General features: G+C 59.0%; 2 protein-coding genes across 2 annotated transcripts; both read right to left on the reverse strand.

The window, feature by feature from the left end:
* Nucleotides 1-276: 276 nt before the first annotated feature.
* On the reverse strand, nt 277-5,448 carry GP6 (glycoprotein VI platelet). Its single transcript, XM_087827070.1, is given in 7 exon segments — nt 277-418; nt 420-643; nt 1,476-1,513; nt 2,816-3,100; nt 3,326-3,583; nt 3,669-3,704; nt 5,415-5,448. Coding segments are annotated over 7 exon segments (1,017 nt in total).
* Nucleotides 5,449-10,048: 4,600 nt separating this feature from the next.
* On the reverse strand, nt 10,049-18,063 carry RDH13 (retinol dehydrogenase 13). The gene is made up of 7 exons (XM_016218337.2): nt 17,964-18,063; nt 16,838-16,956; nt 16,311-16,466; nt 14,201-14,305; nt 13,024-13,236; nt 11,912-12,013; nt 10,049-11,312 (listed from the first exon to the last, which is right to left on the reverse strand). The coding sequence occupies exons 1-7, from the start codon at nt 18,026-18,028 to the stop codon at nt 11,104-11,106; spliced, it is 969 nt and encodes a 322-aa protein (XP_016073823.2). The 5' UTR covers nt 18,029-18,063; the 3' UTR covers nt 10,049-11,103.
* Nucleotides 18,064-18,328: the final 265 nt, after the last annotated feature.

Genomic DNA, 18,328 nt, shown 5'->3' on the forward strand with positions numbered 1-18,328 from the left:
TTCCGTCCCAGGCACAGGCAGTTTTTTAATCTTTATTGTTGAGAGTATTACATGTGCCCCCCTCCCCTCCCCCCCGTGGTCCCCGCCCCAGGCCTTCCCCACCCTGTGGTCCGTGTCCACGGGCCACGCACACGTGCGTGTAAGTTCAGCAGGAAGCCGCGTACACCTGACTCATCCAAAAGGCCGAGACGCCATCGGAAAGCCAAGTAGATACTGACTCAGAGGCTCCTCGGTGAAGCACCGAGAAGACACCCCGCTTTCCACAGCTGCGGCCCCTCACCTGCGCTCAGGCCCACGCCCCACGCCGCTCCAAGTCCCCTCCCCGCCCGCGGCCCCTCTCGGTGCGACCAAGCTCTTGAGGCCCCCACGGCGTCGGCCGAGGTCATGACCATCCGGCCGGCCCCTCCCCGCGGCCGTGGGCTCTCTGGGCCCGCGGGAGGGGCGGGAGCGGCCTGTGGGCAGCTCGGCCCCGGCCCGGGGGGCACGTCTTGCGGCTGTGCCAGTCTTCTACCAGGATCCCCACCAGGAGGAGGAGGATCACAGCCCCGAGGCATATCTGGACCAGGTTGCCCTTCGCGTGGGACTGACGGGCGAGACCTGGGAGTGAAGAGGGACGGGAGCTGGTGACAGAGCCCAGGTCCGGCTTCCACAGCCGGGTGCCCCCGAGACCCGGTGTCCCTCCTGGAGGCCCCCGCACCAGGGTCAGGGCTCCACAGGCCCAGCTCCCTGCCACAGCCGCCTCCACGCCCCCCGCGGGCCCTGGAACCGCCGCCCGGCGGGCGCTGCCGGGTCACTGGGCTGACGGAGGAAGAAGAGGCTACTCTGGGGGGGGACTCGATCGCCCTCTGACCCTCCAGGAGCCCTCGACCTCCCCACGCCCGGGCGCCCGCCGTGTACGGTTATTTCCCCTCCGCTTCATCCGCGATACACCCGGGCCCGGCCGTGGCTTCTGGGCGGGGAAGCTGTGAGCTTGAGGTGGAGACCCCGGGGTGGGCGGGGGAGGCGGGGATGGCGATACCCCGGGGGCTCTGGGGTCACAAAGAGGAAGGGCCGGGGGTGGGCCATCTCCTCTACCCCCCAACGTGGAAGTTAAACTAGGGGCGGCCCTGGCCCCAGGGGTTGGGCATCGCCTGGATGCCCGACGGTGCGGGCTTGACCCCGGTCAGGGCACAGCCAGGAATCAGCCAGCGGCCTGGCCCCGGCCCTCGCACCACAGGGCCTCGGGTTCAAGGCCCAGCCAAGGGCGCGTACCCGGGTTGCAGGTCTGACCCCAGCCCCGGTCAGGGCGCGTGTGGGAGGCAACCGACCGACATTTCTCTCTCTCCGCTCGTCTCTCTAAAAATCTGTCTACTCAGGATACTCCCATTGTCTTCAGGCAGAAATAAGGGGTTTTTTTAATAATGCAAATTGGTGAAAGAGACAAGTGAATCCAATGGAGAAATCGGATGAAAGGGAGAAAGGAGGGGAGGGCCCACGGCCTGGCTGGGTGCTCGGTGGGTTGGAACCGCGTCCCCTGCACCAGAAAGTCGTGGGTTCGACTCCCGGTCGGGGCGCATACGGGAGGCGGCTGATCCGTGTTTCTCTCTCTCCCCTCCTCTCTCTAAAATCAAAAAGCATTTCCTTGGGTGAAGATAAAAGAAGGGGTCCAGGTGCCTCAGACCCCAGACAGCAGGGTGAGCCCTGAGGACTTACCTGTTGCAGAGGTGGGTGCGTCTGTGGGCGCGTCTGTGGGCACCTCTGTGGGCGCGTCTGTGGGCACCTCTGTGGGCGCGTCTGTGGGCACCTCTGTGGGCGTGTCTGTGGGCACGTCTGTGGGCGCGTCTGTGCGAAGCCGCCTGGGTGCCGCCGTGACCCCTGAGAAACCAGAGGAAGCGGGAATCCTGTGCCCTGGGCGCGGTAGGCCCTGAGCTAGCAGACATCTCTGCCACCCAGACCCCGCACCTGGAACGAGCACAGGCTCACACCCCCGGGTGCTAAGTGGCATTTGAGAGGCGCCCCTGCCTCACTCTGGGGCTACCTCGCAGTGACCGCCGCTGCGCCTCCTGAACCCCAGTTCTGCCCTTTCACTGCATCTCTGCCACCTGCACCCTCATTTGGGCCCCAGGAGTAAGACCTGCTCCTGCGGGTACCGGAGGTGACAGGACCCGTGGGATAAGCTTGCGGGTGGGGCGGGCACCCACGTGGGAGGGAGAGCGGCCTCGGAAAGGGCACAGCCCCTCCCGGTCGCCCCGCACACTCAGCGACCCCCACCTCCCCCCCACCTGCGCCAGCCCCGCCCGCCCGCCCCCCGGCTCAGCCGGCCCCCAGGACCAAAGGGCCCCGGGTTCGATTGCGGCCAAGGGCACGTTCCTGGGTTGCAGGTTCAGTCCCAGGCCCCAGCCGGGGCGCGTGTGGGAGGCACCAGTGACTGTCTCACCGATGTTCCTCCCCCCCTTCCACTCTCTCGGGAAAGCAACGGAAAAAATACCCTCGAGTGGGGGGGACGGGTCTCTGGGAGAAGCCCCCCTTCTAGGTGCTAACAGAGCTGCGCACCTCTTTTTACACTGTTTTTATTTTCCCGTTGCAGTGGGCATTCAGTACGATGAGGCTCGGGGGCACGGCCTGACTCGGTCACAGGCATGACCGTCCGCACGTGCGCGCCGTGTGCACACCGGCCGCTGCAGGCACACAGCGTGCGTGAGGAAGCCGCCTGCGGGCGGGTGGGACCCTGCAGCCGGGCTGGGCTGAGGGCGCAGCAGAGGCTGGGGGGCCCTCCCCTCGGATTTGCATCAGGGCCGGGGGCAGAGGAAGGCAGGCGCCCTCTGCACCCCCTCACCTGTGACCACGAGCTCCAGGGGGTCGCTGGGGGCCGACCACAGGTACGGGGACCGGCTGGAGAAGCTGTAGCACTGGTAGGTCCCGCTGTGCGCGGCCGTCACCGTGATGATGGGGAACGGAGCCCGGTACCACCTCTCGGGGCCCCGGTAGGGCCGGCTGTCCCCCTTCTTGTACAGGGCGTACTGGTCGAAGCTGTATTTGCTGTGACACTGCAGAGTCACGTCGCCTCCCGGGGACACCGCCGGGCCGGGCTGGGCGGACAGCGAGGGCTTCTCATAAACCCCTGGGAACAAAGACAGAGGCCACTGCCCCCTGGTGCGGCTCCGTCCTGGGCGCCCAGGGGCCGCGGGTTCGATTCCCGTCGGGCGCGTGCGGGAGGCAGCCAGCCGGTGATCCTCCCTCTCCCTCCCTCTCCCTTCCTCTCTCTGAAACCAACAAAAAACACATTTTTAAATAAAAGGCAGGGGCGGGGGTGAGACGGTTCCCCTCCCTGAAGGCCGGGGCTCACCGGTGGCCACCAGGTCCAGCAGCTCGCTGGGGGCCGACCAGCGGCTCCCGTTCTGGTAGGAGCAGCGGTACTGGCCGGCCAGGTCCTGCCTCATGGCCGGGATGAACAGCACCGCCTGGTCCTCGTACTTCCTGGGCCGCAGCCTCTCCAGCCGGTACAAGTCCACGCCCGGGGGCCCCTGGCAGCGCAGGGTCACCGGCTTCTCCAGGGGCACGAGCGAGCTGGGCAGGGCCTGCAGGGAGGGCTTGGGGAGCAGGCCTGGGAGGCGGGCCCAGGGCAGCAGGTCAGCCCCCCGCCCACCCGCCCCCTCGCTGGCAGAACCCGAGGCGGGGGCTGGACTCACCGTGCTGGGCTCGAATCGCCTGCCCCAGGCACAGCCCTGAGGACGCAAGGGCAGGGCTGAAGGCCAGGGCCACGCGGGAGCCCGGGTTCCCGCCGCCGGCCCGGTGACAAGACATCGGCCAGCATGGACCGTCTTTGTCATCATTGTTTTGAAAAATACACAGGCACTTAATTGAAGTGAAAGAAACCAGCCATAAAAGGCCACTATGGTGTGATCCCTCGTATAGGAAATGTCCAGAATAGGTCAATCGGCCCAGAGACAGAAGGCGGATTAGGGGTTGACGGGGGCGGGGAGGGAAGGTGGAGGGGTGAGTTACGGGTACGGAGCTTCCTTTCGTCGTTGTTGTTAATCCAACCCCCAGGATATTTTTCATGGATCGTCAGACAGAGTAGAAAGGACGGAGGGAGGGAGGGAGGGAGGGAGGGAGGGAGGGACGGAGGGAGAGGGAGAGAGACACGGATGTGAGAGAGGAGACACACCCATTGGTCGCCTCCTGCAGGCCTGACTGGTATCAGAGACTGAACCTGCAACCCAGGTACGTTCCCTTGACCCAGGAATCGAACCTGCGGCCCTTCAGTTCATGGGCTGACCCTCTAACCACTGAGCCACACTGGCCAGGGCCCACGCACACGCTTGACAACTAGATAGAGAATTACATCTTCTCTGAGAAGGGGACTATTTTTTCCAGCTTTGCTGAGATGTAATTGACACGCTACATTGTGTACGTTTGTTGATTTGATACATTTACATGTTGCACAATGGTTGCCACTGTGGCCTCAGCTAACACCTCGATCCCACCACATAGTTACCGTTTCTGAGGATATTGAAGATCTACTTGCTTAGCAGCTCTCAAGTATATGGTATCATCTGTGGTCCCCACGCTGTTCATTACACCCCGGAACCCACTCATGGCTTAGCTGGAATTTCTGCCCCGTGGCCAACGCCCGCCCCTTCCCTTCCCTCACCGGCCGCCCGGCCGCGGCCCTGCTTCTGCGAGCTGGGCTCCTAAGGTTCCATGCACGAGCTCCTGCAGCATTTCCTCCCTCTGTCCGGCTCGGCCCACCAGGCACGAAGCCCCCAAGGTTCACCCACGTTGTTGCAAATAGCAGGATTATTTGCCCCAGGACCACAAGGGAATTTGACAGATTAAATCCATCACCCAGGCTTGATATTACCGAGTCCATGTTTTGCTTTTTGCATTTAAAGTGGGGTCTGGGTGGAGCCCAAAGGGGGGAAATGGGAGACTTCTGTAATAATGTCAACAATGAAAAAAGAGTGGTGCAGTGGCCCTGACGGTCGCTCGGCTGGCTGGAGTGTTGCCTTGTGACCAAAAGGCTGTGGGTTCAATTCCCAGTCAGGCACATACCTCGGCCTCCAGTTCACTCACCCGTCCGGGGGGCTGTGGGAGGCAACCCATCGATGTCTCTCTCTCTCTCCTCTTACTTTCTCTCTAAAACTCAATAAACATATCCTCAAGTGAGGATGAAAATTTTAAAAAGTGGCGTCATGGGAGAAAATTACAGCCAATTCTGAGAAACCTCTGTTCACTTCCTGCCGGGCGTGAACAGGAGAAAAACTCGGACAACGTTCGGCCTCCCTGGCGCCCGCCCGACTGTCCACCATCGAGAGGCCCTCACAGGCCGCCTCTGGCTCTGAAACCCAGCGCTCCTGCCATTTTTAAACAATGATTGGTCTGCTCCCGGGCGCCTGTCCCTCTGCGTCTCCCAGGTCACCCGCAGGACTCACCGAGACACACAAGGGCGGGCGGAGACGGGGACATGGCTCTGCAGCGGGTCCTGAGCTCTGCGGCCCAGGAGGGAAGCCTGAGGGCTGAGCGGCCGGGTGCGAGGGGAGGAAGCAGCCCCCTCCCGCCGGCCCTTCCCCGCTGGGGCTTATCGAGTGGAGCCGCTCCTCCGGACAATGACTTGCACACAAGCTCCAGGGAGCCTCACTTATCTCCAGCCGCCAGCGGTGCAGGGCCCCGGTCCCACTGCCCCCGCCCGCCTCCGGCAGCCTCTGGGGTCCTGCAAATCAAAACCCCAAGGAGATACCATCCGGCACCTACCAGGGTGGCTGTCACCAACAAGCTAGGCGGTGACAAACGTCCCCAAGGATGCGGGGAGCTGGGAGCCCCAGCCCGGCTGGCCAGACGGTGAAATGGTGCAGCCGCTCCGGGAGCCAACTTGGAATCACCGGGGACCCAGCCGCTCCACTCCTGGGGTACACCCCGAAGAGGGAAAACAGCCTGAGCCCGGTCAACCCCCAACCACACTCGCCCCAACCGGGGACCAAACCCGACGCCGAGGCCTGGGCCCTGGGCGGGAGTGGGACCTGCACCCTTTGGTGCAGGCGATGCTGAACCAGCTGGGCCCCGCGGGCGGGGCAGGGGGGCTTCTCGGCTCCTCCGTGCCCACCGGCGGGAAGAGCCGGGGCTGGGGAGCTTTCGGGGGAAGGGTAAAGGTTTCCCACCAGGCTGGGGCCATGGTGAAGAACTGCCAAGGCCGCGGGGCGGGGCTCGGCCGAGGAGCGCCCACCAGGGTCCGGGCGACCGGGCTTCGATTCCCGCGCGGGCCACGCGCCGCGTTGCGGGCTCCTGGGTCCCCAGCAGGGCCGTGCGGGGGCAGCCGATCCACGGCGCTCTCGTCGTTGCTGTTTCTCTCCCTCCCTCTCCCTTCCTCTCTCTCTGAAATCAACTTAAGGAAAAAAAAAATTACCAAATCCGTACATAAATACCACGAAGAGCTTGGGAGACGGGAGATGGGGGTCCTCGCAGGCGGAGACGCCCAGGTCAGGACACCCCGCGGCTTCGGGCCCTTCCCGCTGGGCGGCGCATCCCTGGGGAGCAGGGAGGGTGCCGGCTCCTCCCGCAGGTCAGGGCTCCGCGCAGCTCCGCCGCCTGGCCCCCGACTCCCCCGTGGGTTTCCCGCCCGGCCTCCCCGCCGCGGGCACGTGGGAGGCGGGGCGGGGCTGCCCCGGGGCCTGCGGGGGGCCGTGACGGTTTGCGAAGGGCGGCGGGGCGCCGCGGGAAAGGCCGCGGCGAACGCGCAGGATCCCGCGCAAGCGCTGCGCTCGGATCTTCAGGCCCTGGTGCAGCCTGAAGATTTGGCGGCCGCGTGTTTTCTGTTCCTTTGTTGTTTCCTGCGGCCTCACAGGAGGGTGCTTTTCCATAGATTTTGGGAGGGAGGGAGGGAGAGAGAGAGAGAGAGAAACCATCGATGTGACAGACGCGTCGCTGGCTGCCTCCCGCAGGTGCCCCGCCCGGGCTGGGGATCGAGCCCGCAACCTAGCTGCGTTCCCTGGACTGGGAGTTGGGCCGAACCCCTTCCGTCCGCGGGAGACGCCCTAACCCCTGAGCCAGCGGCCGGGGCTGGCGGCGGCCCGGGTCACAGCAGCTCTTACGGGGCGCTTGGGGCGCGGGGCTGCCGCGGGGGGGGGGGGGGGAGGGCGGGGCTCGCCCCGGGGCTCGCCCCGCCCCCCGCTCTGTGCTCGCGAACAGCGCGCTCCCGCAGCTCCTCTGAAAATTTTTCGGACAAGAGCGCCCTCTACTGTCAGGGTGGTGAACTGCGGGTTTTTATCCGGCAGTGGGAAAAGTTCGTGTCTTTTTTTTTTTTTTCCCCCTGCAAAATCCTAATTTCCGTTTCTCCTTTCTCCCCGGACCATGCAGAGTCCAAAGGGCTCCCCTCCTCTACTCTTTTCTCGCTGAGATTCGCCTTTCTCAGTCCGCCTGGGGGCCGGGTTTGTTTTACTGTTTCCCAGCCTGTCTCTCTCGTGGCTTTCACAGAATTTCAGGCCTGCCAGTGGCACCGGTTGTCGCAGTTTTTCGCACACTGTCCCGGGGGCCTCCATGTGATGCATCCATGTGCTGAACTCAGGTACAGGTTTTGGCTTTTTTTTTTTTTTTTTTTTTTAAAGCATGAGCCTGTCGCGCTAGAGAAAAACCCCGCTTTCCTGACTTGTCTTCCCAGGAACGGGCTGCTCAGGGGCAGCCACTCCCTGCGGCCACAGCCTTTCCTCATTTGCAGTTTCCATAAGAAGTCAAACTCTAAAGCCGCTCACCCCCAGCCGGGCCCCCCTCCACCCGCCCTGCGCCCCAGGTGCCAACACTGACTAGGGCCGGCTCCCTGCCCCTGTCCCCAGCTAACAGCCCCCGGGATGGACCCCGGCCCCACGACCTCCCTGGTTCTCGACAGAAGGTGACTCCTGCCTCTCAGGACACCCTGGCAATGTCTGCAGACGGTTTGGGTGTCACGCCTGGGGGGGGGCTACCAGCCTCTGGTGTCGAGACCAGGGGTGCTGCTCAACAGGGGTGCAGAGCGCGCCCCCGGAACCGCCAGGAGCATCGCAGCGCAGGTGCTGGGGGGCCTTCCTGGGAGCCACTGCCCCGGGGCATCTGTGCGGGACCCCGGGGCATCTGTGCGGGACCCCGGGGGCCTGAAGATGAGCTCCCAGCCGGCCAGGCGTGACAGGGACGAGCTTCTCTCTCCCACGGACAGAAATGAGAGGAAGTGCCCCGGGCCCTGGCAGCCCTCCGGTGGCCCCAAAGAGTTGTGTGTTTGCTCTGGCTGTTGGAACAATCTGCCATCACCTTGGCGGCCTAAAGCAACGTGCTGGGCGGGAGGCTCAGTTGGTCGGAGCGCCACCCTGCGCACGAAAAGGTCAGGGGTTCGATTCCCAGGCAGGCGCATGTGGGAGGCAACCGACTGCCGTTTCTCTCCCTCTCCCCTCCTCTTTCTAAAATCAATAACAACATTTTTATTTTTAAAGTGTATTCTGTCAGTTCCTAAAGCCAGAAGTCCAGAATCAAGGTGTCAGGAGCCCAGGGGGAGTCTGTTCTTTGCCCCTTTTGTCGTTTTTTTATTATTAAATTTATCGGGTGACAGTGGTTAGCATGAGCAGGTGGGTGTGGCGTCTCCATTCCAGGGTCCGCACTTTGCTCTGAGGCCCACAACACTCTTCTTTGCCTTTCGCATCTTGGGAGGGCCCGTCCTCGGTTTGGGGTCCGTCAGTCCTACCTCTGCCCTCTGTCCTCAAACGTCTTATAACGACACTTGTCATTGGGTCGAAGACCTGCCCGGGTCCCAATATCCCCGACTGACCTCTTCCAGGAAACAGCGCCGGGCGAGCACCAGCCCAGCTGACACCCGTCGCCACCTGTCCCCAGCAGCCACACATCCTGGCACAGTTCCCGGGCCCCAAGGAGGCTATGCAGGCTTCACCCCCACTTGGGTCCCTTTCGGTGAAGCATCCACCCTCCCCCCAAAACCACAGCCCTTTCTCCTGTTTCCTCGGCCTGCCTGTTACTTTGCCACACTCTCCCGTCTGGGCGTCTGTGGGTTTTGAGGGTGTCGTTAGATGGGGTTTATCATCTTTCATCTGAGAAGGTTGGGGCTGGCTCCTGAGCCACCTCAAAGCCTCGGGGCCCCGCGGCGGCCTCAGGCACCGTGAGTCAGCGCCTGCGGTCTCTGGGGCCTCTGGGTTCCGAAAGGAAGCAGACGTGGGCGGCGAGGGCTTGTGGCGGGTCAACCCCAAGCCGCGGAAGACAGGCTCCCCTCCTCCGTCAGGGCCCATGACACCCCCAGAAAGGGTGGGCTCCGGAACCGGACTGAGTTCCAGCCCTCGTCTTGCCGAGACCCCCCTGACAGCTTCAGAAGCCGGCAGCCGGGAGGGAACATCCTGCAGCGACGGGCTCGGGGCGCAGGTGGAGGCAATTCCGCCTCCTTGGAGCAGAAAGGAGCCGGTGGAACCGCGGAAGGGAAGCTCGAGAAAAGCTAAGAAAGCAGGGGTCTGCAAGGGACTGCGGCCCACAGGACAGTCCCCCGACGGTGTCCCCCTCCTGCTCCCCGGACACCGTCCCTTCCCAGGCAGGGAGGGCGAAGGGGCACCTGGAAGGAGGGGAATGAAAGCTGCCGATCAGCTGATTACTCTGGAGGAGGGAGGGGACCCTGGGTCCCTGGGGGAAGCTGCCTACCCGGCTCAGGTCGCCCCAAGCACATCCCTGGGCTACGCCGGTCTGATGTGGTAAAAGCAGGAAAATGTTTATAAAGCGTTGGCCCGCCTCCGGTTCCGCCTCCACCACGCCCCTCCCCGCACCGCGGTCCTTCTGTGCTCTGCTGTGCATTTCAGGACGGGAAGCAGCCACTTGGCCTCACATCTTAAGTTTTTGTTTTGTTTTAATAGTTTATTGGATTTTTGAGAGAGAGAGAGGGAGAGAGGAACATCCACCGGCTGCCTCCTGCTGCCCCCTACGGGGCCCCAGGCCTGTGCCCTGACTGGGAGTTGGACGGCCCCTCTCTCGGGTGCACCCGCCGACGCCCAGCTGAGCCGCGTTTACCCTGATTACTGAGCGCTGGGTGCTCCCCACCCTCGATTCTGTGCCTGAGCTCAGAGCCAGCCCCATTTCTCACACACAGGATAACCCAGACTCCAATGACTGTCGCCAATCGAGAGGCGTGAGGGGACCCTTCCATCTCTAACCCTCAGGATGTCTGAGTGGCTTCCCGGCCTGGGTTAAGCCGCCAGCTCTGCTTCCCAAAGGAACACACACAGGAGCTCGCTGGCGCTTCCCCTCGAGCCCGGAGAGAGAAAGCGAGACCGATGACTCAGCGAGACCTTTAATTATGATTAAAGAGGAAGCCTGAGAGCCCACGGGCAAGGGAAGGTCGTGACCCCAGGCCTCCCGGGCCCTCGGCAGCAGTGGCTGGTGCGTTGTTCACCTGCCCGGGCCGTGACTCAGGGATTATGGGCCAGGTGTGGGGGGACCTGTTCTCGGGGTACACCCACCCCCGCCCTGCACCTGGCCAGGGCCTAGCACACTAAGACCCTCAGTAAACTTTCCCCGTTAATGCTCAGCAGGCCATCCTGTGAGGTAGTCACGAGATTCTGCACAACTTATAGTTGGGGAAACAGGCTCAAGGAGGAGCCCGAGGTATGTAAAGTCCCACAGGGGACCCTGAACTCGATCCCTCACTGTGGCCCACATCAGAGGGAGCTGGCTCCTCCCCCAGCATTTCCCAGTTTAGATTCCTAAGGGACCTGATGGCCCAGCTCACCTGTGGCAGCCCCGGGGTCAGGTGCCCACTTGCAGTCCAAGCCACTGTGGCCAGAAAAGAGAGGGGGGAGAAAAGGCCAATGCTGCCACCTGGAGGGCGATGTGAGCATGGCAGCCAGCATTCCTTGGTCAATGCTGCCACCTGGCGGCTCCTGCAGGCATGGCAGGCAGGTGTCTTAATTTTACGATTTGGCCGATGCTGCCATCTAGTGGCTGCTTCCGGCATGGCAGGCAGGCTTCTTACTCTTGAAGCTCATAGTGTCAATACCGCCACCTAGTGGGTGGTGTGGACATGGCATCTAGCCTCGGTCCTGCAGCCCCATCCTGACGGTTTTCACGCAGGCTCCCAGGGGATTCGGGGTGGGGCTGTCCCCACACAGCGCACCCCTAGGCCATCTTCAAGCCCACCAGGCGAGCACTTTCAGCCCAAAGCCTCCGGGCTACCTCCTCATCCTCGGCCTCGGGGGCCGGAGCCTTCTCTTTGAGTCCATCGAAGTACTTCCCAGAAACGCCCTCCAGCTCCTCTGCCACAGCCAGGTAGGTGCTGGGCTGGGCCGCCAGCTGGGGGCTCTTGACCAGCAGCCAGAAGATGGGTCCTGCAATCAGCCCACAGAGCATTCAGGAAGATACACAAAGCCCTACTCCACCCCAGGCAGGACACAGGGCCCACTGAGGCCGGAAGGTGGCCTGGAGTCCCACAGAGCCTACCTCCAGGACTCTGCTCCTGTGGTTCTCTCAACTAGGAGCTCCCTTTCCTCCAGAAGCAGAGACCAGCCAAAAAGCCACTTCCCCCAGGAAGCCTCCCTGGCTTTCCCCAGACAAATAGAAGCTCTCCCTCCTTTCCATCAGCCCCAAGTCCCCACCGTACTCCATCTTGATTTAAAATAACTTTTATTTATTAAATGTCTCCAGTGCCAACTTCAACCTAAGATCCTTGCCACCAGGCACCCACTCACTAAATGTTTTTCAGGATTATATGTTTTTCAGGTGTAGTCCCTTTCCCAGGCCTCCAGTGTGCTGAGGGAAGATTGTGAGACCTCAGCTTCCATAAACCATGAGTCAATCACTCCTAAAAAATCTTTCTAAATACCTTATATATACCTCATTGCTCCTAAAACCCTGAAGGAGGTTCCTGGGCCCCAAGCAGGGAGGGCAGGGGCTCAGCAAGGGGATCCCAGACCAGGAGGGGACTTACCGAGAGTGAAGCTAGAGAAGGCAGAGCTATGCATGCCCGTGTGTCTGCCCAGCTCTGTCCTGGCCACCCCAGGGTGCAGAGCGTTCACGGTTACACCTGTGCCTGGGGAGAGAAGGAAGGGGGGGGGGCAGACAGACATCAGATTCACTCCTTAGCAGGAAGCCTGATGCTGTCCACCCTGAGCTCTGGGGCTCCCCCATTTCCTGCCCTGAACCAACATCTCCTTCTTACTCAGAAACCTCCATGCCAGGTGGTTGGATCTCGCAAGGCAGCTCTGTCACATGGCTGTCCAGAGCACAGCCTCTCAACCTGAGTGTATGTCAAAATCACACAGAGGACTTGAGATACCCATCCACCCCCAGAGGTCTGAAGCAGTGGGTCAGGATGTGGTCTGATAAGCTCCCAGGTGAGCTAACCTGCTGGCTCACACCCCCTCTATGAGAAACAAGGGCAAAGAACAGACTTTTCAGGGTCAGCTCTATGGACCATGGGGTCTGATCATTCTTTAACCCGTGCACTGAAGGTATCGAGCAGTGTCTCCAGCTTCTGTCCACTAGATGCCAGTAGCAACACCCACCCCCCAAGTGATAGCCAAAGTATGTCCAGATATTGCCAAATATCCACTGGCCTGGAGAACCAAAGCTCAGATACCAAAGAAGGCATGATTGATTAGTGATATTTGCCTGGTGGTGTGTGTTGATTAGTGATGTCTGCTCCAGGCATAGGCTAGGAGCCTGGTGGTGTGTGACTGATTAGCAATGCCTGCTCCAGGCACAGGCTAGGAGTCTGGTGGTGTGTGATTGATTAGTGATGTCTTATCCAGGCACTGATGGGGAGCCTGGTGGTTTGTGATTGATTAGTCATGTCTGCTCCAGACACAGGCTAGGAGCCTGGTGGTGTGTGATTGATTAGTGATGCCTGCTCCAGGCACAGGCTAGGAGTCTGGTGGTGTGTGCTTGATTAGTGATGTCTGCTTCAGACACTGGCAGGGAGCGTGGTGGCATGTGTGCCTCCTCTGTCCTAGAGCCCATGCTTGACCTCCCATGGGCCCAGGGTCACAGCAGGATTGTTCCAGGCCCAGAGTTAAAGGAAGGGGGGCGTCACACACACACCTTGCAGCCTCCGGCTCAACTCCTTGGTGAAGAGGACCACGGCCAGCTTACTCTGGCAGTAGGCCTCTTTAGTGTTATACTTCCTCTTCTCCCAGTTCAGGTCATCAAAGTCGATGTGCCCAGCAACGTGAGCCAAGGACGAGAGGTTGATGATCCGAGAAGGGGCTGAGGCCTTCAGCTTGTCCAGCAGTAAGTTTGTCAGAAGAAAGTGACCTGGACGAAAGATGACAAAAAGATAACTGTTCTTAAACTCATACCACGTGCCTAGGAGCATGCTGAGAACATTACTTTATCTCACCCTCCCAATAACTCATGGTTCTCAACCGTAAGCAACATGGAGCCCCAGGGGACATTTGGCAACATATGGAGACAATTTTGGTTGTCACAACTGTGGAGAGTAGGACCATTACTACCATCTAGTGGATGGAGGCCAGGGATGCTGCTCAGCATCCTATAAATCACAGGGCAGCCCCTGCAACAAGGAATTATCCAGCCCCAAATGTCAAGCCCTAGAGGTTAGTGGGGAAAGAGACTGCCTTCTGCCTCCCAAAATCTTTTCTCCACTTCTTCAGCAATAGAATTTTTGGCTGTGCCCAAGACAGCCCAGTGACAGACTGTTTCCCAGATTCCTTTGCAACTAGATCGGTCATGTGAGACTCCCAGCCAACAGGGCATGAATCATACTAACTGCGTGTGTGTGTGTGTTAGGGTTGAGTGGTGTCTCCCCACTCCCCTCCCCCGCAAAAAAATACATTGAAGTCCTATGGTCCAGAACCTTAGAATGTGACCTTATTTGGAGACAGGGTCTTTACAGAGATAATTAAGTCATTAGAGTGGGCCCTCACCCAATATGTCACATTGCCCCCGGCCCTTACTAGCATAACCCCAGGTACATGCAGAGTGACAACAGACAGACTGACAGAGTGGCTGAAGAATAGACTGGGACTGAAGGCCAGACAAAGGGATAAAAGGTCAAGAGACTGATGGAGGATCCAAAAGACTACAAGCATCCAGCGAAGAACGGGCAACTCCCTGGGCTGCTGGGTGACCCTGCGAGTGGCCACCAGCCAACTCGGAGAATGGGGGAGGACACCCCCTCCCAGAGCCCGCGTCTGACCCATTAGGGACCCCGCTCATGTCCCAAGTGGACGCCAACAGCACGCAGCCCAGGCCTCACCCAGGTGGTTCACGCCCAGCTGCATCTCGAAGCCATCCTCCGTGGTCCAGTGCGGGCACCGCATCACGGCCGCGTTGTTGACCAGGATGTGCACATTCTCCTCCTCTGGAAGACAGGGGTCCGGGCAAAGGCATCAGCTCCGTGATGTGCTGGGCTCAGCCATGTCCCCTGAACATTCGCATCCACCTGAAATCTGCGCATGGGAACATTTTTTTGGAAACGAAGTCTTTGGGGAAGTAATCAAGTCAAGATGAGGTCACAGGGCAGGCCCACATCCAACATGACTGGTGTCCTCATAAGAAAGGGAAGTCTGGTTGGGCATCGTTCCATTGTCCCATGCACCAAAAGGATCCCGGGTCAATCACAAGTCAGGTCACGTGCCCAGGTTTGGGGCCAGTAGGTGGCGTGCAGGAGGCAGCCAATCTGTTTCCCTTTCTCTCTCCCTCTCCCTCTCCCTTCCTCTCTCTCTAGAAATCACTAAAAATAGTTAAAAGAAAAAATGAAAGAACAGTAGCTATGTTTTCACCATGAAAACTTCACAATGTAAGGGGGAAAGGTTAACAGTGAGTCCCTTGGGGCTAGTGTGGAATCAATGGTGTTCAGTTCTTCTTTACTATTCAGGATTTTAAAGACTTTTCCATAAGGAACATGTATTTCTTTGCATCAGGGGTTTTAAAAGAATAATCCATAAATGTTTATTTGTTCTGAGCACCAGCTCCTCTGTCTCCCAGCTAGCTTTCCTGCTTTTAACATGTAGCCAGGTGCAGAGGAAGAAGCTGTCTCCAAGATCTGCAGACACCATCACGGCTGTGACAGATAACACGTACACGAAGACAGGCATTCACAGCAGCCCCAGAGAGGCTGGAGGCCAAACGGCCAACCTGTCAGAGCCACATGATGGAATACAATGTAGCCACAAGAAAAGAACCAAGAAATACAGTGTAGCCACAAGAAAAGAACCAAGAAATACAATGTAGCCACAAGAAAAGAATAAAGAGATACAATGTAACCACAAGAAAAGAATCAAGAAATACAATGTAGCCACAAGAAAAAGGTAGCTCTGCCTGCATCCATCTGTAAGAGAGAATCTAGGAGAAAAAGCCAGGGCAGCACTGGGCGTACAACAGGCTCCACTTTGTACAAAAAGACCGAGGGACAGCGATACATCTGCCTGCTTAATAAATGCAGGGACTGTCTCCAGATGGACACACGAGCACTGAACACACGAGGAACGCCGCTGGGAGCTTCCTCAGGCATGGCAGGGAGACAATAGGCTGTCTCTCCCCTTTTGTATTTTCTGATCATTAAATACTGCCGATGTTATTCCTATTCAAAAAATTTAATACGTGAACAGTTCAGAGAACAGGTGGGAAGCAAAATGAGTGAGTCAGCAATCAATGTGACAAGTGCAGAAAAACTCCAGCCTGATCCTTGAATTTGTGAAAAGAAAGTCCAGCAAAGAGGTGGGGAGGGGGAGATGGGAGGTGCGGGGACTCTGTGCTGTGCCTGTGGGTCCTCTAGTGGCAGACGAACTGTCACGGTCATGTCCCCACATGACCCATTGCTCCTGGGGAGACACAACCTGATTCTGACTCATCTGAGTGTCCTGGAGTCACCGGAGACAGAAAGCCTCAGGAAACAATGGATGAATCACTGTTTCTCTTCCCTGGCTCACTACTCCTCCACGGCCCATCATGGCCTCAGCTTCTTGTAGGATGAAAGCTAATGCAGGAGTTTGTTTTCCTACTGAACAGGAGTCAGCAAACAGTCTCTGTAAAGGACCAGGCAGCCCTGGCCAGTGTGGCTCAGTTGGCTGTGCGCCTGGGGGCTGCCCATTCGATTCCCAGTCAGGGCACATGCCCAGGTTGCAGGTTCCATCCCTAGTAGGGGAGGCAGCCAACTGATGCTTCGCTCTCCCATCAACATTTCTCTCTCTCTCCCTCTCCCTTCCTTTCTCTCTAAAAAGCAATAAAAGTATTTTTTAAAAAGGACCATACAGTAAAGATTACTGGCTTTGTGGGCCTTAAGGTCCAGGCCTGGTTTAATACCAGAGGCCTCAGAGCCTGGCTGCCCGAGATCTCACCCCACACAGCCAGTGTCCCCCTCCTACCTTCAATGACCTTCGCTGCAAACTCTCGGATGGACTTCAGCGAGGCCAAGTCCAGGTGCCGTGCGTTGACACGGTGATTCAGGGTCTCCCCTCGAATGTCCTTTGCCGCTGCCTCACACTTCTCCATGTCTCGACAGGCCAGGATGATGTTACCTCCTGGAAGCCCAGGATAGAAAAAAAATTTTTTTTTTAAATAAAAATATCCACCCCTAGGTATGCATATACCCTTCACCATCAGCCTCCAGCAGAGAAAGCAGGACCTCGCCCCTTTGTTTTTTTCCAATTACAGTTGACATTCAATATTATAATAGTTTCAGGTGTGTAGCCTAGTGGTTAGATATTTATATAACTTACAAAGTGATCTCCCTGATAAGTCTAGTGCCCACCTGGCACCATCCCTAGTTATTAGAATATTATTGACTGTGTTCTCTGTGCTGTACTTCACATCCCTGACTATCCTAACTCCCAATCTGCGTTTCTTAGTCCCTTCCCTTTTTCACCCAACCCCCTGCCACCTAGGATATCACCTCTCCTGGCCAGCTCCAAGGCCGTCTGCTTCCCAATGCCAGTGTTGGCTCCCGTCACAATGACAGTCTTCCCCTGAATGGTGGCCTTGCTGGGACAGGCCCCACCGGCGACGTAATCCCTGAAGGCAAGAAACAGCACGCTCAGTTCCATCTGTCTGTCCCCTCACCACAGGTGACCCCAACTGCTTTCACCTCCGGCAAATGACCCCTCTGAGCTTGTTTCCCCAATGGAAAGATGGAAGCGATGTTGCAGAGCACCACGAAGCCGTGGTCACATTACCGGTAAAGGGCGGAGCACAGCGCTGTGTGAGGAAGGCTCCAGGCCATGACAATCATTATGTTTTGTTTTGTTTTGTTTTTTATTTTAATTATTGATTTTAGAGAGAGGAAGGGAGAGAGAGAAACATCCATTTGTTGTTCCAGTTATTTATGCATTCATTGGTTGATTCTTTCTTTAAGATTTTTTATTGATTTTTATTGATTTTTTAAATGTTTTTATTGTTTTTTTATTTTTATTTTTTAGAGAGAAAGGAAGGGAGAGGAAGAGAGAGAAACATGGATGGGCTGCCTCCCACAAACCCCCCACTGGGGATGGAGCCTGAAACCCAGGCATGTGCCCTGACCAGGAATTGAACTGGGGACCTCTGGGTGCATGAGACTACGCTCGACCAAGTGAGCCACACCAAGCCAGGGCTAGGTTGTTTTGTTTTTTAAGTTAACTAGCCTAGGAAAGACAAGAACCATGTATATATACGTCCCATGTAATACCAGCTTTTCGTCTCCCGAGTTGCACAATTTATTTGTTTCTCTCATTCGGATAAGGGAGCTCAGGCGGCACACACGTTCCGCGCCCCGGGGCCGCCGGGTGACGTATGGGACCCGCTCAGCACACACCTGCTGAATGAATTAACCCATCGGTGAAAAGCCTGGAAGCAACCAGACCAAAATGTTCACAAGGGCCTGGAACCGGCCCTTCCTCCGGGTGACCTTGGCGCGACCTGCCGCCTCGGGGCTGAGGTCCGTCCCAGGTCCTCCAGGGGCGCCGCGGGTGGGGCGGCTGGCGGGCGAGGAGTTCGCGCTCTCCCCCGACTTCCCTCCCGCGGCCGCCGGGGCCGCGCCCACTCACCTGAGCAGCACCGCGCCGCCCACCGCCGTGCCCAGCAGGGACGCGGGCACCAGGTAGCGGTTCATGCCGGGCGGGAGCCCGCGACTCCGCTGCAAGGAGCCGGCGACCTGGGACCCGCGTGGGGAAGGGCAGGCCGGGCGGGAGCCGGCGACTTCCGGAAGGGGCGGGGCCGGGCGGGGCGGGGCTTCCAGGGCGGGGCCTATGGGGGTGGGCCGGGAGCGCGGCGGCTGCTGGGAATCGTAGTTTACGGGGCTGGGGCGTGGCCATGGGCGGGGCGTTGGTGTGGGGCGGGGCCTACGCGCTGTTGGAATGACGTCACACGCGTTCTGCTGCAAGAGCCGCTCAGCTCCGGGGTGAAGCCGGTG

This window comes from Miniopterus natalensis, chromosome 18, assembly GCF_054644295.1.
Source record: "Miniopterus natalensis isolate mMinNat1 chromosome 18, mMinNat1.hap1, whole genome shotgun sequence".
Taxonomy (NCBI): domain Eukaryota; kingdom Metazoa; phylum Chordata; class Mammalia; order Chiroptera; family Miniopteridae; genus Miniopterus; species Miniopterus natalensis.